General features: G+C 38.5%; 2 protein-coding genes across 3 annotated transcripts in view; one reads left to right on the top strand and one right to left on the bottom strand.

Moving 5' to 3' along the window:
* Nucleotides 1–508: 508 nt before the first annotated feature.
* On the bottom strand, nt 509–20,010 carry TGDS (TDP-glucose 4,6-dehydratase). Its single transcript, XM_001491740.6, has 12 exons — nt 19,596–20,010; nt 16,661–16,727; nt 15,332–15,400; nt 14,055–14,145; nt 9,619–9,761; nt 8,390–8,488; nt 7,333–7,392; nt 6,093–6,136; nt 5,337–5,502; nt 3,840–3,898; nt 3,096–3,193; nt 509–1,971 (listed from the first exon to the last, which is right to left on the bottom strand). The coding sequence occupies exons 1-12, from the start codon at nt 19,856–19,858 to the stop codon at nt 1,886–1,888; spliced, it is 1,245 nt and encodes a 414-aa protein (XP_001491790.3). The 5' UTR covers nt 19,859–20,010; the 3' UTR covers nt 509–1,885.
* Nucleotides 20,011–22,538: 2,528 nt separating this feature from the next.
* Nucleotides 22,539–27,882, top strand: part of GPR180 (G protein-coupled receptor 180) — a 28,346-nt gene continuing 23,002 nt past the window's right edge. Inside the window, exons 1-2 of one of the 2 annotated variants that reach the window (XM_001916057.6) lie at nt 22,539–23,031; nt 25,715–25,873. In XM_001916057.6, coding sequence (XP_001916092.1) covers nt 22,887–23,031; nt 25,715–25,873 — 304 coding nt within the window. In that variant the 5' untranslated portion in view covers nt 22,539–22,886. The remainder of the gene's footprint in view (nt 23,032–25,714; nt 25,874–27,882) is intronic. The other variant, XM_070240391.1, reaches the window with a different exon arrangement.

Raw genomic sequence — 27,882 nt, forward strand, 5'->3', positions numbered from 1 at the left:
TTTTCTCCGCAACCTCTCCAACATTTGTTGCTATTAGTTTTAGATATTTTTGTCATTCTAACGGGTATAAGGTGATATCTTAGTGTAGTTTTGATTTGCATTTCGCTTTGGGTTTTTTTTTACTGTTTTTTCACTACACGTTCCTAATGTCTGTCGAGGTCATCTCCTGAGATCAGACGAACAATAAAGGTAAATCATATTGAGTATAGGGGCTGGCCCCGTGGCTGAGTGGTTAAGTTCTCACGCTCCACTGCAGGCAGCCCAGAGTTTCATTGGTTCGAATCCTGGGTGTGGACATGGCACTGCTCATCAGACCACACTGAGGCAGTGTCCCACATGCCACAACTAGAAGGACCCACAAGGAAGAATATACAACTATGTACTGGGGGACTTTGGGGAGAAAAAGGAAAAAAATAAAATCTTAAAAAAAAAATCATATTGAGTATATTAAAGTTGGAAACAAAAGTACATACCAAAATATGCGCAAGAACAAATGACAGAGAACAAATGACATAGAGCGTTTTTATTTTGTCATCTACTCCCAATGACCAAACTCCTCCAAAGACCATTTGCTTTCAGTTGGTCCATTTTCCACCTGTAGCTTCCTAGCCGCCCTGAGTTCTCACCTCCACTCCTTTATCCCTACTCCTCATCTCCATTTTCTCTAGAGCCACAGGCTACCTCCAAGAAGCATTTTCTTCCCTACACAACTAAGACCCGTGGAGCATCATTTCAGTCATGCTCACTCTCAACTCTCTAGTCATCTCCCCCACCTGGCTTTTCCTATGCCCAGCTCTGGCTCAATCTATTTTTACATATCTCAAAATTCTGAAATTACAGTGTTCAATTTTAGTTTGTGTTTCATTCCCGTTTGGCAAATGCTCTTACTAATTTTAAATCTGCTTACTCTTTCCCCAATCTTCATATCCTCAAGGCCCTTACTCCACTCCTATCCCCTCAACCACCTCTGAGTTTATAACCCTGCTTCCTACTTCACAGAGAAAATAAGTCATCACTCATGCACTGAACCAGAAAGCTTGGCATAATCTTGACTCTTTCCCTTTTCTCAACACAATATCCAATCAGTTACATTTCCAAATCATCTAAAGTCTTTAGGGAAGAGAGGAATTAAGAATAAATAATCAAGTATTTTAAAAAATTTTCTACAGCAAAATAAAAACATACATTACTAAAAAAAGCCACATTGTACATTAAATACATTAAAATATTGATAATTTTATAAATAAAATCATTTTAAACAGTAAATACATGATAAAATTTCTCTCATACAAGGTTACTTATATATAGTTCAATGACTGATTTTGAAAATATAAAAACTATATCCTTCTTTTAAAAAAACATTTAACTTAATTTTACAAAATTATCAAAAGTTAAAAAGTGCTAGATATGCTTCCATTTTTAAATTACAGCACAACATCAGACCTTAAAAAAAAGATTAATTAGGGCATAAGGCTCAGCCTATATTGCCTAAAAATGAAAACTTCAGAGACTTTCTATGCAGTGGGAGAGGCTGGGAAGCTGACTGAGTGCAAGGCCAGTGAAGGCTGTCCCCTGCCCAGGGTTACTACCTGTCCTTGCTCTCAGAAGCAAGTGACTCCTCCTTCCCGGCCCACTCCTAGGGAGGAGTCTTTCTATGCCTACTCGTTCCTCATTTTCAAAAGACAAGGTTTCTGAAAGAATTTTGATATTTAAATCCTATGCCAATACTGAAATTCTTCTAAAGATTGAGGCATTTTGCATTGACTTTTATACAAAAAGTCATGATCTTATTCCAAATGAAACGAGGATACTTCATTTGGTGACTTGATTTCATACCACTTGTCGAGGTAGGATAATTTTCTTCTTTCTCTGAAAACAGCTCTGACTATACAAACGATGGTTGTACTGGAAAGGGCTCTAATGCCTTTTCTGCATTCTTCCAGTTGTGAAAATTCTCTCTGTACCACTCAACTGAAAGGAAAAAAAAAAGACAAAAATAAAAAATAAAAAACTAAAAATAGGATAAACAACATTTACTGAGTTCATACTAAGTAAAAGTCTTGCCCATCAGCTTATCAGCAGGTAAGAGTTGCCTAATGATGTAAACAATCTAATTTTAAACCTACCAATGAAGTTAATCAGAAAATGTTTCAGCACCTGAAAACTTAGATTTAAAAATCAACTTATTTTTAACTTCAAAAGTCCTTCAATACTGAATTTGCTGGTATAAGTGTTTAAGACATTCTGATTCTAAGGAATTCAGGAGGAAAGGGAGATAAGTCATTTGCACTGGTTTTACAGTTATGGAAAAAAGTATAATATTTTGTTCACGTAAATGTAGCAATACTACATTATAGGCATAGTGAGATAATACGAGCTTCCTTCTGTTAATATGTGAAATTATTTTATGTCTCTACACTATAACATTTTTAGTTAAAAAAACGATAAATTATCTTTGTATTTGCTTTTAAAATTCAACACAAGTACTTTGTATTTCAAACTCTTAATCAAGACTTTTTTTTCCTATATTTGGGTATATCCTTTAGCATGAGTACATTTCTAAATAGAACTTTAACATATATACACAGACTTTATATACACTTATTTTAAGGGATATTTCTGCATAAACCAAATTTGTTACCTATTTGTTTGTTTCAATATAAAAAGACTCAAGGCATTCAAAGACTGTAAACTGTCTCTATTTCATCAAATCTAAGACACCCCGATCGTAAGATGGACCATTATTTTACATACCGCTAAGGAAAAGTGCTTACAATAATAATTATAAGATACTAGTGACTGTAAAACACACACTTTTCAAGGAGGTGAAAAAATATATATCTGAAAATCAATGAAAGAGGTATCTGACAAATGCTAATAAGATATAAGGAGACTAATCAGAAGTTAGTCTATGAAATTCAAGAAGCTTAGGAAATATATTGCTATTGCTAGAAATAGATTAGATGTTACAATGTGAAAGAAAAGTGAAAATGATTCATCACAATATTCTGCTGAATTTGTAGTGTTCTAAAAATAAATTTCTTTTCTTTTAAATTTTCCTGAATCCCCCCAAAAATGACCAATTCATAACATACTTGTTTTCTTTATTCCTTCTTTCCAAGGCACTTTAGGTCTCCAACCTAAGCCATGTATTTTTTCTGACTTCATTGGATATCTCATGTCATTGGTAGGTCTTGGAAAACAAAACAGATTTAAAATGACGTTGTGGATGTACATTTACAAATTTGAATACTAAGATAAATAATGCATGTCCACGCATCTCTAGCATAATTCAAATTTTTTCTTAAAAAAATTTTCCCTGAAGACAAGCTTGTAGAAAATTTGTAAAATAAAATATATATTAAAAAAAATCATCTATAACCCCAGAAGCCTAACCGTCTCTGTGGTTTATCCTTTTATTTCAGCCACAATCTAGGTATGAATACAGTGCCTCATACCTAAATGTTTGATGAATGAATAAATAAATACACATCAACTTATTAGGACTCCTGTGCTTCACACCCTGGGTGGAGTACTTTATATACATTACAATTAAACTTTAAAATAGTTTTGTGAGCAAGATATTATTTTCCCTATTTCACACTTGAGGAAACCTCAGACTTGGACAGGGTCAATAATTTTCTTTAAGTCACACAGCTAGTTAGTAATAAAACACTTTAATATACTTTATTCTGATGACATCTATAAGTAGAAAAAAAATACTTTAGGAGAAAACTCAAAAGACATAAACTAGTTTCTGGTTAAGTCCATGTATTTTATAATTCTACAAATACCTAAGATTTCACAACCTTTCCCCCGTGTTTTAACTTGTTACTCACCTATCATTAACATAATCAACCCAGTTTTCCATTTCAGACTCTGAACTGGTCTCTTTGATCTGTGAAAATGGAGAAGGCTTTTGAGTCAAATTATAAAATGAGACCAGAGAACGACAATGGTATTCAATAGCTGATTCCAAAGAGAAGAAAAACCACCTCCTCTAAGTAGGGGAGATAGCTAAAATGAACAGCATTTTAGTAACACTTTCCATACTTTATAACCTAAACTCCATCTGAAGCTCAGCGAGATTACACAATGTATAAACTATGGGAGAAAATAAATTCTTTTGGCTTTTTGTTATTAATCAGTGTGATATTATGATTTATAATAAAAAATATATACTTGGTCTTCATCCCTGTTCTTAGCACAGTGCTCCTAAAATCCTTGGAATTTCCTAAGTGATGGAGAGATAAAGCTGTCTTGTGCTATTCATCACAAGCCCCTTTTACCACACCAGAGTTTGTTAATGAGTGATTTCTGGAAAACCCCTAAGGATGAGGGCTGGTTGCCAGGGGAACCATTCACGTGATCTGATGCATAGAACTCAGCCCCCTTCTTCCTACCTCCAGGGAGAGAAGATATGGAGATTGAATTAATCGCCAGAGGCCAGTGATTCAATCAATCATGCCTACTTAATGAAGCCTCCATAAAAGCCCCAAAGGATAGGGTTTGGAGAGCTTCCGGGCTGCTGAAAAATGCAGCTGCTGTGAGGGTGGCACGTCTGGAGAGGGCATGGACACTCCACACCCCTTCCTTCATACCTTGTCCTATGTATCTCCATCTGGCTGTTCTGAGTTACATCCTTTGTAATAAACCAGTGATCTAGAAAGCAAACTGTTTTCCTGAGTTCTGTGAGCCACTCTGGCAAAGCACGTCCAATTTATAGCCCGTTGGTCAAAAGCACAGGCGACAATCAGCTCCTGTGACTGGCATCTGAAGCAGAGCACAGTCTTGTGGGACTGAGCCCTCAACCTGTGGGATCTGATGCCATCTCTAGGTGGATAACATCAGAATTGAGTTAAATTGTAGGACACCCAGCTGGTGTCTGAGAATTGCTTGGTGTGGAAAACCCACAGGTTTGGAGTACAGAGCATTCTGTGAATAGTGTAAAGGAAAACAAAAGTTTTTCCATACACTCGGTTTCCCTTTCTACTGAATCCTGAGATTTGAAATTGATGTTCATTAATACATACAAGCATTCCAAACTATAGTTATTTATATATCATTGTTCCTTGATTCTGGACACACAATTTTATATTTTTGAAATTGAAGCATTTCTTATAATAGGTATATACATTTAATGTATTAGGATTTTTTGTTCCTAAAAAGCTGTTACTAAATGAGTGATACAGTTTCAAATAATGACATATCTTAGCATACATAAAATATACATAATTATGAATTTCATTTTTTACTTGTTCACTTTCCAATTGAGTAAACTATAAATTGTTGATTTTGAATTTGGAAAACACAATCCTTTCACAATATATACATACCAGTTGTATTAGTTCTTTGGCAAGCTGGAGAACAGACATTTCAAAATTGGTTCCGATGTTATAAATTTCACCTGGTTTCCCCTTTTTGAGGACAGTGAGAAATGCTTCTACTACATCAGTAGCATAAAGGAAATTTCTTGTTTGAAGCCCTGACCCATGAATGCAGCTAAAAAGATGAAATGAAAAGGACTCATAAAGTGTAAAAATGTACGCTCTCCCAAACCCGGGTACGGCAATGCCTGAGTACAATTCCAGAGAAGCCAATGCCCCTGGCGATCCTAGACATCTTTTACTGAAAATACAAATTCTTATGACTCTTCTAAATTTTATCCATGGTTCTTAAACGATCTCCAAACCTCCTGAGGGTACTCAGTAGGAGAGTGGAAAACATAAGTGACCCCTGCGAAATATTTATTCATCAATTTTATACCTTAAATTCACTTTGAAGAAATATCTACAGTTCTATGAATTAAACAAATTCTTTGAAAAAGTAAAACTACATAAAAATCGATGTCAAATTTTAATGCTGTTACTCAGAGTTCCAGGATACATTATTTAAGAATTGAAATTAGAAAGTATATTATAAAGATGAATTACAGATTATAATTGATTGTAGAAGGAATTCTTAAATTTGTTGGGACACTCAATTCTATTGCCTCCAACTCTAAGACTTTTATGATTTTCAAGACAGACTGTCACCAAATACTAGTAACATAGCAAAAAAACATGTGGGTACAAAGGTAAATAATAACATACCATTTCCTGTTGTGTTGTAGTAAAGATATAAATTTTGGAATAACCTAAAAGAATATTTAAACATCATTTCAGACTTTGGAAATACACTCATTAATATGAATCTGAACTCATCATAAATTAAAAGACTATTATTAAGAAATATAGATAAATTCTAATTCTTCCTATCAGGAGTTCAAGAAAAAACCTATTATAATTTTGTTAAGTAAAAGAACTCTAAGCTTCTTATTTCACAAAAACAAGTTATCTGCTATATAAATATGAAGATAAAATGACATATACAGTGGAAACACTCAGAAGAAGTCTTCACGAACAGTCTGCTCCCATCACAAAGCTCACGTTTGTGCTGATTTTATAAGGGCAGGGATCCTATCTCACGGCTTTACAAAGAGCACCTATTCAGTAAGTGTTGGTGAAATTAATAAAAAGTAAATTCCAGTGCCATGGATTCAAAGAAAATTTATGTTAAACAGGGTGAGATAAATTACTAAATTTATACTCAACCTGTTAAAGATACTCCAAAAATTAAGCAAAGTAGATATTAATACCAGCAGATCATGATATGGCCCTTTCCTTTGGGCAAATAGATCAATACAACTGGCTGCCAAGTGAAAAACCCAGTCCCTAAATATAGGCAGAGAAAGCAACAGTTACTTAAAATTGGGCTTAAAAATACAGAACTAACCAGCATTTTCAGTCTTTTAACTGCATTTCTTTATTCGCTACTTGTACTACTTTCTGGAAGACATTCTGACCTGCAATTATAAAGAGGGAACTCGGGGACAGTTAACGAGCTGACTGTAACACAAATTTATGTACAAGCTCCCTGCATCACACTCTAACTACCTTTTACATCTCTGTACAGTCTGACGTACTGCTCTGACTGCTAACCAGGAGTCTTAACCAGCATGACAGTAGTGATGGGAGTACTCTATAGTGCTTTAGAATCCTGCAAAGTACAAGGCATTTTCACATATATGATCTCATCGGAGCCTTCAAAATCCTTTCTAAGTCACCCTTCAATTTAAAGATGAAGCTCAGGGGCTTAAGTTCATGCCAACTGGTATCAGGTTGAGACTTAAACTCAAAATCTGATGAGAGTTGCATATGGCCTACACAGCATTTATAATTATGTACAATTAAAACATAAATTATTTTAGACAAATAACTGAAGAAAAGCTATTTTAAATAATGAGAAGTTATGATCACTAAAACACACCATGAATTCAGAAGTAAAATGTACCTTTTCTGGATATTGATGTGGTCCATAAACATTACTGCTTCTTGTGATGACAACTGGAAACTTAAAGAGTATTCAACATTAAGGTAAGGGAAAGGTCCGATAACAATTATCTAAAGGCAAGCAGTTTTAAATATGGGTGCTTTTGGCTAAATAATTCCACACACCTTAAAGACAGAAGCGAAGGGATTTTTTTCTAATGTAAGGGTCCTGAAAAGACAGGAGAGGATGAGATTCAGATAAGGCAGAGGTTGCAAAAGGAAGAAGAGGAATATTCTCTTTACTGGGACAAGGGGAGGACGGATATAGATGGAGGTAGGTTTGTAAGTCTGATAGCAGAAACTAAGGAAATTTCCACCTGATTACTTCAGAGACCAGTTCTAGGACTCTAGGTTTGGTTAGATGTTAAACTTCAAGTTGGCTTTCTCTGTTGTACCAACGCTTACGAATAAAAAGAGCTACCATGAAAGGGGAAAGGACCAATGCTACTGGAACACAAAAGGCAAGCGAATCTTAAGTAATTTTCTGGCTTGCCTGTCTGACCCCGTCCCTAATAACTCCACAAGAAGACTGGGGGAAGCCAAATGTAGGGATTTGAGCTGATGATTTATAGTGAGTAAGGCTCCCACATTGACAGTGTAAGAGCCAGCAGGCAAGTCTACCTCCCATTCATGAGGAGCCAAGAGAGGTGAATCATGCAGAAGGAGCAGGTGGAAGGGAAGGGAATGTGCCCTCCCTCTGTCTTCCTTCACTCAGAGGATTCCTGGGAATCAGGATATTCCAACAAGGCTTTTCACTATAGCTGTAACACTCTACCTATTACTAAAGCAGGAAAAAAATATACACAAATTATTCCTTTAAACGATGAACAGAACAGGAAGAAGTAGGCCCTTCACTGTCTACACAATGTAGGAAATCAGTTTTCTTAATTCCTTAATATATAACTTTTCTCAATCTATGTCTTCTACTCTAAAAGAGAAATGTTTCTAATGCTAACTTGGAGTTTTAATACCTAGGTCCAGAGAAAAATGATTTGAGAGTTTCTGAAATCAGTTCTTACCTTATATCGTTCCCAGTAAGACTGTACAAAACACTCAGCGGCTGCTTTAGATGATGCATAAGGATTTGTAGGTTGTTTGGGTGAAGATTCATCAAATTCCTAATTTTAAAAAGATATATTTAAAAAAGAAGTGTTAGGCATACTTTCTAAGTAGAAAAATCAGTAAACATATTACAAACTTGAAATGTTAATCACTACATTTAAAAAAACATTTACTGAACCCTGACTATGTGGCTGCCATTTTTCTAACCACTTTCCATGTAGTAACTTCTTTAAAGTTCACGACAACCCTTTAAGGCAAGCAGGGAGAACACTAAGTGCAAAGGCCCTGAGACAGAAGCATGTCCAAAGGAACAGCAAGGAGGTCTGTGTGAGGGAAGAGAAATGGAAGATGAGGTCAGAGAGCTGGAGGGAGGAGAGAACATGCAGAAGCGTGAAGGCCACTGTAAAAACATGAACAGGTTTCTGGCAAAGTAATGTCATGATCTGACTTATATTTTAAAAATCATTCTGGCTACTGTGTCAGATCTGATGCAGGGTGACAAGCATACAAGAAGAAAGAAGTTTAGCTCAGAAAAATTGCAAAGTGAGTTGAAAACAGTTACTTCTCAGAAGTTGGATTGGGGATTAAGGAGAAGTGGTCAGGGTCTGCTTTTTCTCATGAGTTTTTTCAATCTACTTGATTTTTTTCACTATGTATGTGTTTTGGTAAAATAAAACAGAATGAGGTCATTGTAAACAATGACTATGAAAAATATAGACGAGAGAATGGAGTCATCTTTTCGCACAAAAAGTATATTTACAAATGATTAAAAAAGGAGAACAGATTCCAGTTTCTACAGTAATTTCACACGTGCTCCTTGCCCCTTGAAAGTGCTTTCCTGAGGGGAAGAGACAGGTGAGCAGGCAGTATGCTGCAGCCTAACTGACATCTGCCGTGCCCGTGGGAATGCCATCCATCATGTGAGACTGGGAGGAAAAGGTGAGACCTGCTGCTCTCTTACAAAATATCGTCAGTCAAATTACATATAAATCTGTACCAAGACTAGGTTAGTGTTGCCAGTTGGTGGCACATTTGATCTGAACAGAAGACACAATGGAATAACATTTGGCGAGTCCCAGAAGTGTGTCCAATCAGAGGATGAGAAAAGCCCAGAGTAGGTTTTAATAAGACAGATTTGTATCATGATGTGTAGTGAGCAGGTGAAACACACATTTCCTAAGCTTACCTTATCGAGACTGCCTCCATATACTTCATCTGTGCTGACGTAAATAAATTTCTCCACTCTGGCTTCATGAGCAGCACTTACCAAAACGTGAGTGCCATAAACATTAACATATGTAAACTCAAAGGCACGTACAAATGAAAGATCTAAAACAAGAGAAAAAGCTAGAACAATTCCACCCAAGGGACATAACAAATACCAAATGGTAGACTGAGTTTTAAGGAGTAATAATGATTTCTAGTGGAACTGAAAAAAACAAAACAAGACAGACTTTGAATTCTAGAAAAAAACAGAGCTGAGAATAGATACATGGAGTTAAGTGTCTAAGGACCTTGTATTATTTGAGAGGAGGGCAAAGGTTTTGATGGACTTTAGCCCCTGATAAGCTAATTACACATGTTGTAATTTTTAGGGGAACCACTCAAAGCACACAAACAGACTATATAACTTCCAACTAGCAGAGGAAGAAAAAGGATAAAAAAAGTTCCTCAGTCAAGTCTTTAAAAAAGCAAGCATTTTTTTAAAAAGCATTTTTTAAAAAGGCAAGGAAGAATTTTTTTAAAAAGAATTTTAAAAGAAACAAGCAAAGAAACAGAACAGGTGAGAAAAATAGAAAGTACACAATAAGGTGGTAAAAATAAATCCAAATATATTAATAAACTAAATGCTCGGGGTAAAGATCAAGGATGGTGACACTGGATTAAAAAAACAAAATCCAAACACAAATTGTTTATAAGATATACAGCTAGACCATAAAACCAGAGAAAGGTTGGAAATAAAATGATAGGAAAAGACATATTATGAAAATAATAACTAAAGGAAGGTGACAGAGCTATACTAATTTCAAATAAAATGCTCTTCAAGGCAGTATACATCACTAAGGAAGAAAGATCACTTCATATGAATAAAAGGTTCAATTCACTAAAAATACACAGAAGATTTGAAGAATATGATTAACCTATTTAACCTAATGGATATGTAAGGAACAACGCACCCAACATTTGCAGATTACACATTCTTTTCAATACACATGTAATATTTATAGAAAGTGACCATACATTGGGCCAAAAAGCAAGTTGCAGCACAAAGAACTGAAATCATACAGTATGTTATCTAACCAATAAAATTAAGCTAGAAATCAATAACAAAAAGGTAACAAGAAAATCCACACGTTTGAAAATTAAGATATACACTTCTCAGGAACCCATGGATTGAGAAGAAATCAAATTCTTAAAAATAAAATATAATAAGAATAATGCACATGAAGACTTGTGGAATTCAGATAAATCAGTATTTAAAAGTAAATTTGTAGACTAAAATGTAAACATTAGAGAAAAGCTGTAAATTAATAAGCTAAATATTATCAAATATTATACAAAAGGTAGAAAAAAATAGAAAATAAACCTAAACAAAGTAGAAATAATGAAATAATAAACATCAGAGTAGAAATTCATGACATAGAAAACAAGCATATGATGGAAAAGCTCCACAAAGTCAAAGACAATTTTTTGGAACAACAAAAGGGTGGGATGGTTTGCTTTGCTGATATCAAGAATTATTATAAAGGTACAGTAATAAAGACAGTGTGGTAATGGCATAAGGACAGACAAAGACCAATGGACAGAACAGGAGCCCAGATATACTAGCATGCATAAATGGGCACCTCATCTACAATAAAGGTGGCAAGGAGGAAAAGGTGAGTCTTTTCAATAAACGGTGTTGGGTAAAACTAATATTGATATGGGGGAAAAATCTGAATGTAAAAGGCAAAACAGTAACTTTTATAAAAAGAATATAAGAATATCTCCATGACCTTGGTGGCAGGAAGAACTCTTACCCAGAACACAAAGAGCACTGACCCCAAGGGAAAAGGTTGATGAACAGGACTACACAGAGATGCAGACCTGCAGTGACCAAAAGACACCATTTAGAAAGTGAAAAGGCAATGGAAAGACTGAAAAAAAGTAATGGCCAAAGGTTTGGATCCAGAATAGATAAAAGACTCATAAGAATCTGTAAGGAAAAAATTGACAACCCACTAGAACATGTAAAGAGACTTTCCAAAGAAGATAGACCAAGGACAAAGGGAAGAGGACAGTCCAATAAACAATTGCAAACGTTTTTAACCTCATTAGTAGTCAGGGAAAAATAAAATAAAACCTCAAAAGACTGACAACAGCAAGTATTGGTGAGCATCTCATAAAGTGCTGGAAGGAGTGTACAATCACTTTATCATTAACCAAGTAGAAGGATTTGCTCTACCAGATAGGAAAGCACTATATGAGTCAATATACTGTGTAATCAGCCCAAGCATAAACAAAAAGAGAAATGAAGAGTTGACAAACAGATACTCATATAAGGATACTTAATATATGACCAGGCCATGGAAACTGGTGAACTTTTCTGTAAGTGGTAGAGATCCAATTGGTATCCAAATAGAAAAAAGTGAAATCGGACTCCTATTTCATACTGCACATAAAAATAAACTTCAGATAGATTACAAATCTAAATGTGAAAAATAAAACTTTTCAAAGATAACACAGGAGAATATCGTCAGGATCTTGGGGCAAGAAAGAATTTAAGATCCAAAAAGCATTCACCATAACATAAAAGAAAAGATACATAAATTCAACTACATGAAAATTAAGAACATCTGTTCATCAAAACATGCCACAGGGGCCTGCCTGGTGGCACAGTGCTTAAGTTTGCACACTCCGCTTCGGTCGCCTGGGGTTCGTGGGTTCAGATCCCACGCACAGACCTACAGACCTACACACCAATCATCAAGACATGCTGTGGCAGCATCCCACAGAGCAGGACAAGATATTTTAATACACATAACAAAGGACTAGCATCCAGAACATAAATAAACTCCTACAAATCAATGAGAAAAAGGTAAATAACCCAATTTAAAAAATGGGCAAAGATTTCAACAGCATTTCACAAAGAAGAAATGTAAATTACCAATAAACATACAAAAGGTGCACAGCTTCATCAGTAATCAGGGAAACAGAAATTAAAACCACAATGAAATACGATTACACACTATTCAGACTGACAAAAATGAAAAAATCTGATAAAACTAAGCTTTGGTGAGATCTGGAGCAAGAGGTCTCACATCTTACACACTCTTGGAGTGGAAACTGGTCCAGTTACTTTGGAAAACAGTTGGACATTATCTCAATGTTGAAGTGTGAAGATCTATGATTCTAATTAGATACTGAGAGAAATGTGTACTAATGTGTTCCAAGATACATGTCTAAGAACATTCATGGTAGTGTTGTTCAAAATTGCCCAAAAGTGTAAACAATCCAAATGCCCATCAAGATAAAACAGATACACAAATTGTGGTATATACTTAGAATGGAATGCTGTATGTCACTGAAAATGAACAAATTATACCTACACCCAACTACAGGGAGGAATCTACAGAAATGAAAACGTTAAGACCAAAAAACCTACATGTTATTTTATATACACATTTTTATAAAATTTTAAAACAGGCTAAACTAACCTATACTGTTGAGGGATAAATACATAGACAGTAAAACTGTTGAGAAAACCGAGTGAAATTATAACTTTAAAATCCGGTTATAAAGCCCTAGTAATATTACTATTAAAGAAGTTCAGCGACATTCTATCTGTTGTTTAAGTGATGGCTACGTGGGGATTCACATTATTATTCATTTAACTTTACTTCTAAATTCTTCTGAATGTATGTTATTATTTCACAATATAAATGTTAGACAAATTATTAGAAGATATTTCAAATATACAAAACAGTAACAGATAATAATGTAATGCTCAGAGGGCCAGCTCTGTGGCTGAGTGGTTAGGTCTGTGTGCTCTGCTTTGGCAGCCCAGGGTCTGCCAGTTCGGATCCTGGGCATGAACCTGCAACTACTCATCAATCCATGCTGTGGTGGCATCCCACACAGAAGAACTAGAATGACTTACAACTAGAATATACAATATGTACTGGGGCTTCGGGGCGGAGGAAAAAAAGAAGAAGATTGACAACCGATGTTAGCTCAGGGCCAATCACCCTCACCAAAAAGCAAAAAAAACCCAAACAAACATAAGGGAATGCTTAACTGTGTAGTACCACCCAGGTTAAGAAAAACACTATAAAAAATACAGTTGAAGCCCTATCTCCCCAGAAGTAATCACTATCCTGTATTGGGTTAAACTCAAAGTTTTAAGACAGCATTCAAAGTAACACGTCAACCTAGACTAATAAAACTGACCTGAAATGTGCCACATATCTTGATGACAGAGTGACCACGGGCTTGTTTTTCTGGTACAGTGTGGTATATGCTCTTTCAAGACATATATTAAGTACCTACTTGTTCAACCTCATTACTGGACTTCAATTTAGGCTAGTTAGCCACTGGAAAAAAAAATTTGTCCATCATAACTGTAATATAAACAATGCTTACCTACATGCGTTTGTGCAGCAAAATGTAGTACTATATCTATTTTCTCTGTTTCAAAAAGCAGTTTCACAAAGTGAGAATCACATATGTCACCCTATATAAAAAAGCAAACATGAAAAAACTAAGTTTCATTGAGCACTCCCATTCATAATTACCATTTACTATATAAGCCAAAAAAAGATAAGAAAAAAATTAATTCTTCCTGTCACCACCCTGGTTTAATAAATAGAGAATATCTTGAAAATTCAACTGAGGGGTCAAGAAAGTATAGCAATGATACATTTCTCCAGCATCTGAGGATATAAGATATTCAATTCAAAATATTTTTTGGCAAGTAAGCATCTAAAACAATATTTTATTAAGCACCAACTACTATTAAGGACTGCGCTAGCTTTTTTCCATAAGATTCTTGCCAACCTAAGATCATTGTGTTAATAAGAAAATTTTTAGACATATTTTTAAAAGTTTGAGACAGCCATTACTGAAATATATTTAAAGCAAGTAACAACTTGAATTACATTTTGAAAAATGTATTTAACCACAACTAAGTAAACTTATGAGTACTTTTGATGTTATATGTACATTTAGGTCTTCTAAAAATACATATTCTCGGTGATTCTTTGGTGACTGAAGGAAATACTTTCATATAGAAGAGAATTATGAAACATTTGCTCACTATAGTCTTTAAGACTTGTGGTTAAAAAGAGAATTTATAGAATCTCTTTAAAAGAAACATAAATCATAAGACAGCTTCATCTGACATTAAAATTTCCCTTTGCAAATTAATGACCTGGCTCTCTGGTTTATACTTTGGACTCTTCTAAGAGTGGGTAGTAAGAACCAGCCTTCCAGAGCCAATCAATCAACCTTCATGGAGAAGACTATCCCACGGGCTGGATGGTGGGCATTTGGCTGTTGGCTGGCCTGAGTAAAACCCCGCTTTATAGTAATCTCTTTAAATCCCAGCATGACCTTATTAAGAAGGCTATTGAAGCCCTAAAAGTCACAGACCACGTAAGTCCAATCAGCTACTCATATCTGCCAAGGCACCAAAAATCACATGTAGCTTTAAGACATGGTGTCAATCTAAAAGTAGTATTCTCTATAGCCCGTTGTACTTCTGGAAACTACTAAGGCTTTAATAAGCGGGCTTTCCAAGTCCATATTACATAAGTTCGTAAACCCATATTACGCAAGTTTGTAAAGTAGAAAGATAAAATGCCTGAATGACTAAAAAGGCACAGTATAATAATTACATAATTATAAGAGAACTTTCATACCTGTATAAATTTGTAGTTTTGTTTGTTAGAAATGGTTTCAAGATTCTTCAAACTTGCACAGTAATCCAGCTTAAAATAAGTAAGTTGGGGAGGGTGGAGAAACAATACAAAAAGTGAGACTGGCTATTCCTATAAAAATATCAATTTATTTTAAAGACCATAGATGTTCTGATTACAATACAAGAACATGTCTTCTTAAAGCGTTTGCCCTTTGCGTTTTTAGAAATTTCTGATATCTTAAAACTAAGTGTAATTTTATCATCTTTCCAAAATACAAAAAAATTACTTTTTATAAATCTCTTCTTTAAAAAATTTTCCTGTCCAGAATTGACTCCAGCCACTGGTGGCTAGCAAAGTTTACCATTCCTTACTGAAAAGAAATCAGTGAATAAGACAATTATGTCTGTGTTATGCATATTATAACTCATTCCACTGTTTCCTGAGTTATCTGCTGGTAAATTGGTGTACAGATGGGGGAAAAAATTACTGTCGATGATAGTAAGGCAGGCAAAAATTCATAAGACTTACAGGTTATTCTTTGTCTACATATTTTTATTATTACATTTTATAAAATTAAGGTAACTAATCACATCTTATGTTTAAAGTCAAAAATCCAGCAATTACCAATCACAGCTTTCCGACTCCCCACAGAGACTCCAATTATTACAGAAAAATTCTCAAAACTATATTAATTTAACTGCATTTTAATTTTAAAAATATATTTAATCTTAAAAATAAATATATTAAAAAAACAGTCATGTGCCACAGAATGTAATTTCGGTTAATGACGGACCACATATATGATGGTGGTCCCATAAGATTAGTACCATATAACCTAGGTGTGTAGCAGGCAATACCACGTAGGTTTGCAAAAGTACACTTATGATGTTTGTACAACGATGAAATTGCCTAACAAGGCATTTCTCAGAATGTATCCCCTTTGTTAAGTGAAGCATAACTGTATAATTTTCCAGGAGGTGGGGATGATAAAACCAAATAATAAAATGATAAAATCAAATAATCAGAGTATCCCAACTCCAAAAAAGGTTAATAATCACAGGATTACACTCAATATTGAATTTAGGGTGAAGAGATTTTCTTTTGGTAAAAATACTGCAGTTAAAAACTTTACTTCATGGGCCATCATAGTAAATGAAAAAGTTTCAGAAGACTTTTACGTAAGGCTGAATATAGCACAAACATGATGATATACGCCCTTAAGTTGCTAAAATGACTAAACAAAAAATTAAAATATCAGCATGATAGGATCCTAATATTTTTTAAAAATGTAAAGTTTCAGTACTTAAAGCTCATTTTTATAAAACTCACCTTGTCTAGATTTATGATCATATAATTTGGATAATCTTCTACTAAAGAAACAATCATATGTGACGCACTATAAGAAAAAAGTGTATCTTGTTAGTAGAAAATTTAACCTTTTCCCTAAATTCTTGAATGTTGCCCTAAGCTGTCGAGTGTTAGAAAACTATTCAGATACCTTTAAATTTCCACAAGATATAAATAATATAACTACACTGAATATACACACACCCACACTTTCCACTAACCTTCTCAACAGTATTGATACACAAAGTCTTACACTCCTTTTACACTATGTAGAAGACAGAATTCACTGGTCCTAGGTATAAGAAAAAATCAGTTTAACCAAATGATGCTGCCCATGCATGCTTTGAGTGTGGGAGGAAAGCAGGATGATAAATACAATGGGCGATGGTTAGTGCAAAGGAACTGAAACTATAATGAGCCTTTTCGGCGACTGTAGGCATAACTATGTAAAAATTAAGTCAGTACGAGCATAGTGAGCTGTCTATGTTCACAGCAACCCTACTGCAGTTGCCATCTCTTGGTACAAGAATTTGGGGGTGTAAACCAGAATCCTTGGTGGGAGGGGGGAGTGGGGTGTCCTAGACTAAAGCTAGGTTTCCAAGGCTAATGACAGCTGAAACCATCCTGAGTTGGATACGCATAGTGGCTCCTGGGTTTCAGAGGACCCTGAAGGGCAACCAGAGGCATATCTCAGCAGACGATACAGCAGATTTTATCATATACATCAAAATGTTGGGCTCCCAGGAAAACGAGCAGCCCCTGACCAAATTATGAACTCAGACTTTGTACCTGGCAGCCCTTTCAAAGCATTCTCTAGGAACCCTTCCTGGACGAGCACTCTCACACTAGTACCACCCTTTTATGCCCACGCTCCTCTTCTCATTAAGTAAATCTTGCCTGCCTGGCAGCCTCCTCTAAGCCACTGTCAGCTTAGAAGACGTGATTTGATGTGCTAATGGGTGGGAGGATAAAAAGATCCCATGTTCTTCTTCCACTAGACATTGGGAGAGTTTCCCATTTGTACTCCTGCATTCATCCGTTCAACAATTACTGAAGACCTTTATAAAATAAGCTAGGCCTTCTTCCAGGTGCTGAGTGAACAAGAGTCTGCCCTCATCCACTTTACATTCTACAGTAGGGATGCAGGCAATAAGCAAGTGGACACAAACATGCAATATAATCTCAGGTAGCGATAAGTGTGTTAGTTGTGGGAGGGGCTATTTTCGATAGGTTGGTGAGGTAAGGCCTCTCCGAGGAGGGGATGTTTGAGTAAACATCTGAACTGAGTGATGCAAACAGCCTAAGCAAAGGGGAAGCAAGTGCAAAGGCCTGAGGACAGGAGGAAGGAGCTTCGTGTGTTCTAGGAACTGCAAGAGGGTAAGTGTGGCAGGCACAGAAAAGCAGATCAGGTTGGAAAACAAGGCTTGGTCTTCTAGATATGGTAAGGAGTTTGGATTTTATTCTAAGTCTGACAGAAACCATTGGAGTAAAACTACGCATTGATTGACTTAAACGCTGACTCGTGTGTGAGGAACAGACTTCAAGAGAACCAGAGTGGAAGCAGTGTGACCAATCAGAAGGCAACAGTAGCACTCTAGGCAAAAGAAGACAGGAACGCGGGCTAGGAGGGAAGGGGCCCGGCGTGAGAAGTGGTCGCCTTGACATATACTTTGGAAGTAGTGACAGGACTTGCTGCCTGAATGTGGGTGTGAGAGAGCAAGAGGCATCAAACGTTTAGTACAGATCGAAATGATGCGGGATCGGTGAGCCGAGGAGTCGAAAGAAAGATTTCTTAGACTCTCAAGATCTGGCAGTAGTGCTCTTTTATTTAGAGAATAGAGATAGAGTAGCATGGGGACAGGACCCATGGGCAGTCAGAGCTTCTGCTGCTCCTGCTGCTGCCCCGAACTGAGGGTTAGGGCCAAATTTAAGGCATAGGTAAGTGAGTTATCTCTTTATTAGTGCCCGTTTGGTCTGGCCATTTGGCGGTCCCATAACTTTAAGACAAGAATCAAACCGGATTGAGTAAATGGCAGAAGTCACCGCTCAAATATTATCTTCAACTAAAGACAAAGGAGGATTTTGGGGTGAGGGTCAGTTACATGAGGTTGCCAGGCAGTTTCCAGAGATAAGGCCATCCCCCCTTCCTCCTGGCTCAGAGGGGGAGTCATCTCCACAGATAGATGTTTCCCTTAGAAGTGTAAATGTTTTCCCAACAAGGGGGAGGCATCTTCACAGATAGATGTTTCCCTTAGAAATGTAAATGTTTTCCCAACAAGGGGCAAACAAATTCCAGAGAGGGAGGCATGGAGATTTCCTTTACAACTGCAATTGTCTCTGATCAAAAGGGCAAACAAATTCCACTCCTTGGAGCCTGCTTCTTATCTGTAGTTTTAAAAGTAACCAGCCTAAAAATCCTCATCATAAACTGTTTTAAAATTAAGCAGCCTAAAAATCCCCATCAAAAGCACGAACAGATGATTTCTAAAAGTCAACTGAATAAATGAATGCCCTATCATAATCCAAAAGTCATTTTTTGGCGCCTATATGTACAAGGCCTGTGTAGGAGGATGGGGATTGGGGCAGTTGGTGAGAAGCCTACTGCAATGTGGGCGCGCTCAGAAGAGTGACAGGTGCATCTCAGGCCAAGTCGGAGGGCGGACAGTACCACGGCGCTTTTGCCTTGGGAAGGAGGCGTTTTAAAGAAGTGGCAGTTTCAAAGGAACCTACGCAGGAGGTTTCAAAGGAACCTCCTCTACGCAGGCGGGAGAAGGTAGAAGGATCTCGGCCGTGCCTTAAGACCCTCCCCATATCAGACCCCCAAAGTTGGTCCCAAGTTGCCAAGGGCAAGCAGAGTCGTAGGAAAGGGTTGGGGTTTCTGGGGAGCCACTGCTCGGCCAGCGGCGCCGTTACCTACATGAAACCAGCACCCCCGGTCACCAGGACCCGCTTCGCAAAGCTGCTGGGAGGACCCCAAGGCTCTGCCTGGCCCTCAGCCGACATCTCCAGCTCAGCAATGCCTGGCACCGTAAAGAGCCAGGTCTGTAGACCGTAGGGAAGTTCCACCGCGACTTTTTGCGACGTGTCTTGCTGCCGCGACACGTCAGTCGGGCAGGCAGCGGCAGCTTCCGGAGCGCGGACCGACGTGTCCCCGCCCACTGGCGGGCTGGGCGGGGCCATCGGGCACGCCACTGGGCGCGAGTAGTGCTCTGCCGGTGTCTGTCTGGGAAGGTGAAGTTTGGGACGTTTTTGCTCCGAGTGTCACCAGCACGAATTAGGCTTTACTTAGGTACACAAAAACGGTCGGAGCTATGAATGATTACCTTCCTTTCATTCTTGTACTACAGCGATCTCCAAAGATTACTCACCAGTTGAGCTGAGAACTCCCGGAGAGTTCTCTTGCAAACTGTAGAGATGGGAGGTTGAAATTGCAAAATGAGCTTTGACTGTTGTTAACGTTACTACAGACAGCGCAGGCTGCTTTGAGTCCTGGTAAAGATGTTCCCTAGATACTATCCTCAGATCTTTTCCTAGTATTCCTCTTACTCGCTCTGTCCTAGTCTCCGGGTCCTCCTTGCTCTTCCTGGGAGGCTCCTGACATGCTACTTCCTTTAGGCCTGGATGTCCTTTCCCCAGATATCTGCCTAGATTTTACCCCTACTTCTTCAATTTTCAGCTTGAAATGTCATCTTATTAGTCCTTCTTTGACCACCCCAAATGAAATAGCAAACTCTACCCCAGCCCTGCCAAACCACTTTACCCTTCATATTTTTCTCCATAGCAGTCATCAACATTTATGTTGAATTGTTCATTGTCACTGCTCCATGGGCAAGAATGTACAAACATGGAATGAGGACCAAAATATATTGTAGTGGATACTTACAGTTTTATCTGACTAGACCCTCCCACCCTTTGTGACCTCCCCAAATAGACCCACCCTACGGCAAGCCACAGTATGGACATCTGACTCACCCTAAGCAAATTGAAGCCTTTTCCTGGGATTTGCAATTGGACTAAGATTCTAGCATAGTCTAGTTGCTCCCTTTGACCTCTAAGGACCTACAAACTTGAGACTTCTTGGTGGCCATATTGGGGATGGGCAGGGAAGAGAGGAAATGAGGACTTCCATTTTTACTTCATACACTTTTTTTTTTTAAGGAATATTAGCTTTAAGCTAACATCTGCTGCCAATCCTCCCCTTTTTGCTGAGGAAGATTGGCCCTGAGCTAACATCTGTATCCATCTTCCTCTATTTTATATATGGGATGCCTGCCACAGCATGGCTTGACAAGCAGTGTGTGGGTCCTTGCTGGGGATCTGAACTGGTGAACCTCAGGCTGCCTAAATGGAATGTGCAAATGTAACTGCTGTGCCACAGGGACAGCCCCTTTACTTCATACACTTTTGACTGGATTTTTTTCAGCCATATGAATTACTTTTATAATTAAAACATAATGCAAAATTTAAAAAATCTCATCACTAAGCCAGAGAACCACAAACACTATATGATTTCACTCATATGTGGAAGATAAACAAATACATGGACAAAGAGAACAGATTAATGGTTATCAGAGGGGAAGGGGGTTGGGAGGTGGGCATAAGGGGTAAAGGGGCACATTTATATGGTGACTGACAAATAATAACAGCCAACTGACATTTCACAATGTTATAAATTATTATGACATCATTAAGAAAATATCATATTAATACCTCCAGCTTATTCTTGGTTTACCAGAGATACTGAAAATGCTGGCTATATAACAGGAAGTGTTCCCCCGAGGTTTCTTTTTCTAAATTGTAAGGTCTGTTGTGAGAATTTGCTTTTATGTAATAAAAGCTGGTTGTCGAATAAAAAGATTTCATATACATTTATTGATGAAATAATTTTGAGCTTCTACTCTCATGAAGACAGACATAGTCTCTGACCAGTTGGAGATTACAATATAGTGGAGGATTCAAATAAACCAATAGACATTTACAATACAGTGTGGTAAAGTGCCTAGGTAGGGAAGTAAGGGATTTTGGTTACAGGGGCATCTAACATAGACTTGGGGGTTTGAGAAAGGCTTCTTAAAGTGCCTTGGGAAAGAAGAGGAAAGTAGAAGGAAGGTGCTGGGCGAGTGGAGCTGTAGACCAAGCAAAGCATTCCAGCCAGAGGGATCTACAAGTGCTCTAGGCCCAGAGGGGAGAACTTTGAGCGTTCAGCCAACTGATAGAGGCTTAGTAAGCATGGAAATTTGAAAGACTTGAAAGCCTTATTCTAAAGAGTTTGAGTTGTGTACTAAACCCAACCCAGAGCCTTTGAAGGAAGGTGATGCAGTCAAATTGCATTTCCCAAAGCTTTCTGTGGTTCTAGGGTAGAAATGGGCTGTGTGTTGCCAGTGGGAGACAATTAAGACCGGAAGCAACTCAGTTGCTATAGGCCAAGTAAGAACATGGTATCAATACGGCCTGGATACGATAGTGGCGGCTGCTTCCTATCATCACCGCCCAGGAGAGCCCCTAATAAACATCTGTTTCATTGAATTGATTGGATTTACGAGTGTAAAGGGTGGGAGTTGCTACAATTCACAGCCGTCTGGGCTGCTGGATGACGACTTGATTCAAGAAGACAGTGAACCTAGGAGGGAAAAATTGGTTGGAGGTACCAAGAGAGGTCATGCAGTAAACTGTGTACATGTACAATTAAGTGTCTTAGAGACATTAAAGTGGAAACATCCAGCGGATTACATAAGGCGTTTGCAGGGGTTTTCCTGTTGTCACCAGAAACGCTGCCGTTGTTCCACTCTTAGTTCTTTCTGAATCCCAGACGTCCCACCAAAGCTCTACAGGCACTGGCCGGCTCTCCTGCGCATGCGCAGTAGCACCAGGCGCAGGGACGACAAGGGCAATAATTTTTCCGTAACCTGAAGCAACATCCTCCTGATTCTCCATAAAAAAGGCGGGAACTAGCCAACAGGCAGGCGAATGATGGGACGCACGCATCTGCACGTCCCGCCCACTTCAGCCTCTGATTGGTGAATATCTTTGGCCCGTGGAGGAGGGGAGCGCTCCATTGGCTGTGAGTGTCCTGGGGGCAGGTCCGCGGCGACGCCGGTCCCGCTGCCCGCTGCCCGTTCTCCTCTCTCTCCTCCCCCAGCTGCCGACGTGGGGCAGCCGGCCGCAGGCGGTTAGGTGCAGCCGTGTGGGTGCGCAGCACAAGGCGGGGATGGGAGGGCTGCGGCTGCTGGCGGTGGCTCTCACCTGCTGCTGGTGGCCGCCGGGCAGCGAGGGTAAGACCGTGCGGGGCACTTTCAGCAGCGCCGCGGCCCGAGACGCTCAGGGCCAGAGCATCGGCCACTTCGAGTTCCACGGTAGGTGCTGAGGCGGGGAGAGGGATGGGGACGCGGGGGCCTGTCCCCCGCCTCGAGTTGTGGGGTCTGGAGTCGGCGGCGGCGGGGCCAGGACTTCCAGCTCACTGGGCCTTAAGCGTCCTCGGCAGCCCTCCCCCCACCGCAGCTCCCCGGAATTGTGGGGTACGTGTATTGCCAACTCCACTATTGCTGCTCCCTTCACCCTCGTCAGCACCCTCCCCCGATTAGTGACTGTGTGCTGCGCCTAGAAGATCATTTCCCCAACCCTCCCCGTGCAAACGAATGTACACGACTCGCCTGCTGCATCTTTCGAGATCCTTCCCTGAAAGAAGCATCATCTTTGCTCCCTCCCATCTCAGCCTGATTGTACACACTAAGGCTCCGTATTTACGCGTCCATTAAAGCTTCCGAACTTAGGTTTCCTGGGTTTTGGTTTTGTTTTTAAGATCGATTTGATAAAACCTACTTGCAGCAGACAGGTTTTGGAAACCAAATTTTATAATAACCTTGTCACTCTTGCTAGAGCAGTGTGGTTACTCTCTTACTAAAGGAGTGGCTTTTCTATGGACCATGAGGCCTAGGATTAACTTGACAGAAACACATGTCAATGTGTCTTGGAAGCTTCGTAATTTGTGCCCTCTCTGGCCCTTCTGAAATCAGAATTGCATTTGAGTCTTACCTTCTGGTCTCCCTCAAAGATCAATAATTCTTCAGTGAATGAATTTGCAACTCATTCTAATTTTTACTTTATTTGCATCCTCAAAATTAAGTGATTTTCTTGGTGCATACTCTTGATACTCTTGAGTAATACTATATTTCAAATAATTATTTGTCTTCATAAGGTTAGAATCCTTGGTTCATACAGTCTTTAGCATTGAAAGATGCAAGATCAGAATATTGTCCTAGAGAGGATTCTTAGGAGAAGATAATAGAAATGAGAAGCTGTTTTGTTTTGGGAAAGGAATTTGAACTATTAGGAAATTGCAGAATTGGTGGTATAAAGGGAGAGGAACCGAAATTCTTTCTTTTAATCCGAAGTTTTTAAAATAACTGAGAAAAGGAGATGCAACCCAGTTTTCCAAAATCCGATGTGGAACGTACTTTGGTGAATGAAGAAGAAATTCTAGAAACAGAGTTTTATGATTTTTCAGGTAACATTTTCAGTTTCTTAGTCAACTGGCTGTAACTATACTTGAGTATTGACAGTGATAGTAATGTTGCCACAATAAATGGTACAATCTGGACAGTGCTGGAAAACTTGGGATTATGGAAGCTGTGACATGGATTATTACTCATCATTAGCAGAGACAACCCCGATATTTTCTGATGATTACCTGGTAAACACAGAGGAGAAATATATGTAGTAAATCCAGATTTCTCAAGAAAGATTGAGAAATAGTGTTCCAAGTATATTAGCTCCCTTTCTCCCTCTCTCTCTATGTATATGTAATTATTATTACCAATTTTCAGTGAATTCGAATTCAGTAAAATTAATAATTCTGAAACTATGCTGAAATAATGAACTCTAATTCAGAATGCTATTTAAGTTTAATAGGGCCTTAAAGTCACTTTTAAGACTTTGAAAGTTTTTGTGTTTTTTTTTTTTTAAAGATTGGCACATGAGCTAACAACCGTTGCCAGTCTTCTTTTGCTTTTTCTTCTCCCCAGAGTCCCCCAGCTCATAGTTGTGTATTCTAGTTGTGGGTTCTTCTAGTTGTGGCCTGATGAGCGGTGCCATGTCTGCACCCAGGATCAGAACTCAGGAAACCGTGGGCCTCTGAAGCAGAGCGCGCGAACTTAACCACTCAGTCACAGGGCCGGCCCCCAAGACTTTTGATAATTTATAGTGTAATCAATTTATGTAGGAGACTTAGACATTCTGTGATGCATACTATACATTTAAATTTATTTAAAATCTTTAATCAAAGTAATAATTATAATAACAAAAGTAAAAGCAACAAGAACAGGAGAATAGAAGGTCTTAAGATGACAAATGGAAAAACAGTCTCCTGGTTCACTTCTCCTCACTCAGAGTCCATTTCCATAGAGGCAACTATTTTTTGCCTTTTCTCTTCTGAGCCTTAAGTGTAGTTGGTGTGTGCAACCAGGCTCATTCTATAGTAGTCTTAAACATACCTTGTTCTGAAAAGTTCCTTTGTAAGTCACAGCTGTCAAATTTTGTGTCACGTGTAAAATGTCTACCCCAAAATTCATTCATTTAAACTTTCTTGCTATTAGCTATGATTATTTTTTATGTGAAAAGTATAATTAAATATTAACAGCCATGTTATATTAAAAAATAAAGGAAACTTTGGCAGGAAATTTCCTATAGATAGTTTATGAAGAGATGTTAAAGACATGGAGTGATTGTAAAATGAGGCGAAAGTCTGTTACACTGAAGGTCCACGCACAGCAGATGCTGCTGTTTACTCAAGTGAAATGTCAGTTATCAGCTGAAGTATAAGGAAACACAGCACATTGATTTGGATAGTTAATGTGCGTAACCTCTCGACTTGTGTCTTAATGGGATATTCATTATAGCGTGATCTACCCAGTTAAATGAGATTTAAGAAAAATTGTGCTGTTTAAATTCCCATTTTGAGAAGTAGAGCTGTTGAATTTTCTTGCCCTCTCAGTTCCATACAAGACCAAACTAATTGATAATTTTTGTTTTAATGTCCAGGTGACCATGCTCTCCTGTGTGTCAGAATCAACAACATAGCAGTAGCTGTTGAGAAAGAAGCTAAACTCTACCTGTTCCAAGCCCAGGAATGGCTAAAGCTGTGGGAAAGCAGTCGTGGTTATAGCTGTAGTGAAAGATTATCCAAAGCTCAGTTGACAAGTGAGTATATCCTCTTTTTTTTTTAATGATTAGAGACATTTTTTTCTTCAGTGTTGAAATATAGTGTTTTCATACCAAGATGTTGCGTGACACAGCACACATCACACTGTAATGACACTTGTCTTAGTACATTTTAAGCTGAAGTTTAAGGAAACTAACCTCTTCCTTGACCAAAAGATAGAATGTGTTTTCCCCCTTTTATCATTGACAATTTTTGAAAAAATATCCAGATAACTTATAAAGGTGTCCTTTCCTTCATTCGTACTTTTTGCGGGTCATGTCATTCATACCAGTATGGCAGGTATATTTTGACCCAGTGGCAGCGTGAAGTGAATGATAATATTTATTGAATGCTTATTGTCTGCAAGCACTGAGCTAAGCACTAAACATGTATTATCTCACTTAATTGTATAGTTTAGCCAAAGTGATACTATTTTGCAACATGTTATTGGAACACAGGACCTAGTCATATGGTGACACCATATGTCATTTTGGGATGTACCAGCATCACATTATTTGTAATCCTCTAGGTTTGCCTTTAGGGAGGCTCTGATTTTATTTTCCTGGTTGTCTGAATCCTTGAGCTCTTCCGTTCTCATCAATACTATCCCATACGTGAGAGTGTTAGTCATCCTGAGGGAGTTCAGATCTTTTTTTTTTTAAGATTGGCACCTGCGCTGACATCTGTTGCCAATCTTTTTTTTCTTCTTCTTCCCAAAGCCCCCTTAGTACATGGCCGTATATTCTAGTTGTGAGTGCCTCTGGTTGTGCTATATGGGACGCCATCTCAACATGACCTGATGAACGGTGCCATGTCCGCGCCCAGGATCTGAACCGGTGAAACCCTGGGCCGCCAAAGCAGAGCGCACTAAGTGAAACACTCAGCTACAGGCCGGCCCCTCAGATCTTTTTAATACAGAATTGAATAGCATTTGCCATGCTACCCATTTTACGTGTTGGAAGTTCATTGGTTGAAGGAGATATTAGGAAAGTGAAGCCTCCACGAAAAAATATAGGAATCATCCCACCTCTTTTTTTTTTTAAAGATTTTATTTTTTTTTTCTTTTTCTCCCCAAAGCCCCCCCGGTACGTAGTTGTATATTCTTCATTGTGGGTCCTTCTAGTTGTGGCATGTGGGACGCTGCCTCAGCATGGTTTGGTGAGCAGTGCCGTGTCCGCGCCCAGGATTCGAACCAACGAAACACAGGGCCGCCTGCAGCGGAGCGCGCACACTTAACCACTCGGCCACGGCTTTTTTCCCCTATATTTCCTCAGCCATGTTCTGCATATCAATGAATCTCTGAATCTTCTTTTAGTCTAGTCAAATAAAATGTGTGTCATTACTACACATCGACTCTTCCTAGTTTTAGCAGCTGCCTTGTTCCCTCATAAGGCAGATAGCCAGAATAGGAATAAGAGCAGAAGTCCCCAATCCTTGCCACCCACTGTGGGCATCTTTTGTCGAGATTTGTGAGATGACACTGACAGTATGCTGAAGAAGTCTGAATGACTAGATTCAGATATCAAACAGTTAGTTATATAAAGTTATTTACCTCAACCCTGAATTTCAGAACTTACCTTGGAAATTGGTGCAAATGCTCGTTATCAGTTATCTTTTCCTTTCTATACCAATTTGGTCATCTAAGTGTTCCACGTATGTATAAAAAGTTCTGGCCTTCTGTTCTATTATGATGTCCAAAACTGAACTCACCATCTTCCCCATCCAAAGCTGGTCCTCTACCAGTTTTTCCCGTTTCAGGAACTGGCACTACCATCCATCCAGTAAACAAGCTAGAAACCAAGAAGTCTTCCAATGCTCCCTTCTTTGACCTCTCTCTCCCCTTCCATTCTATCAGTAAATGACTTCTAAATATCTTGATTTCATCTTGTCTTCTTTGTCTCTACCTCCAGCATGTTATTCCAGGCTGCCGCAGTCTCCTACCTGTACTATTGCAATAGCCTGCTACTTGGCCACTGCGACCATGCTGGTCCCCCTCTGTAACCAGTGA

This window comes from Equus caballus, chromosome 17, assembly GCF_041296265.1.
Source record: "Equus caballus isolate H_3958 breed thoroughbred chromosome 17, TB-T2T, whole genome shotgun sequence".
Classification (NCBI taxonomy): Eukaryota; Metazoa; Chordata; class Mammalia; order Perissodactyla; family Equidae; genus Equus; species Equus caballus.

Bases quoted from the DNA above. Each gene is read 5' to 3' on its own strand.
- TGDS (XM_001491740.6), bottom strand. From the start codon at position 19,858: ATGGCCCCGCCCAGCCCGCCAGTGGGCGGGGACACGTCGGTCCGCGCT. The intron at 7,393-8,389 runs GTAAGAACTGAT...ATACTCTTTAAG, and splicing joins CTTACTGGGAACGATATAAG to TTTCCAGTTGTCATCACAAG. The intron at 3,899-5,336 runs GTATGTATATAT...CCATTTTCACAG, and splicing joins CCAAAGAACTAATACAACTG to ATCAAAGAGACCAGTTCAGA.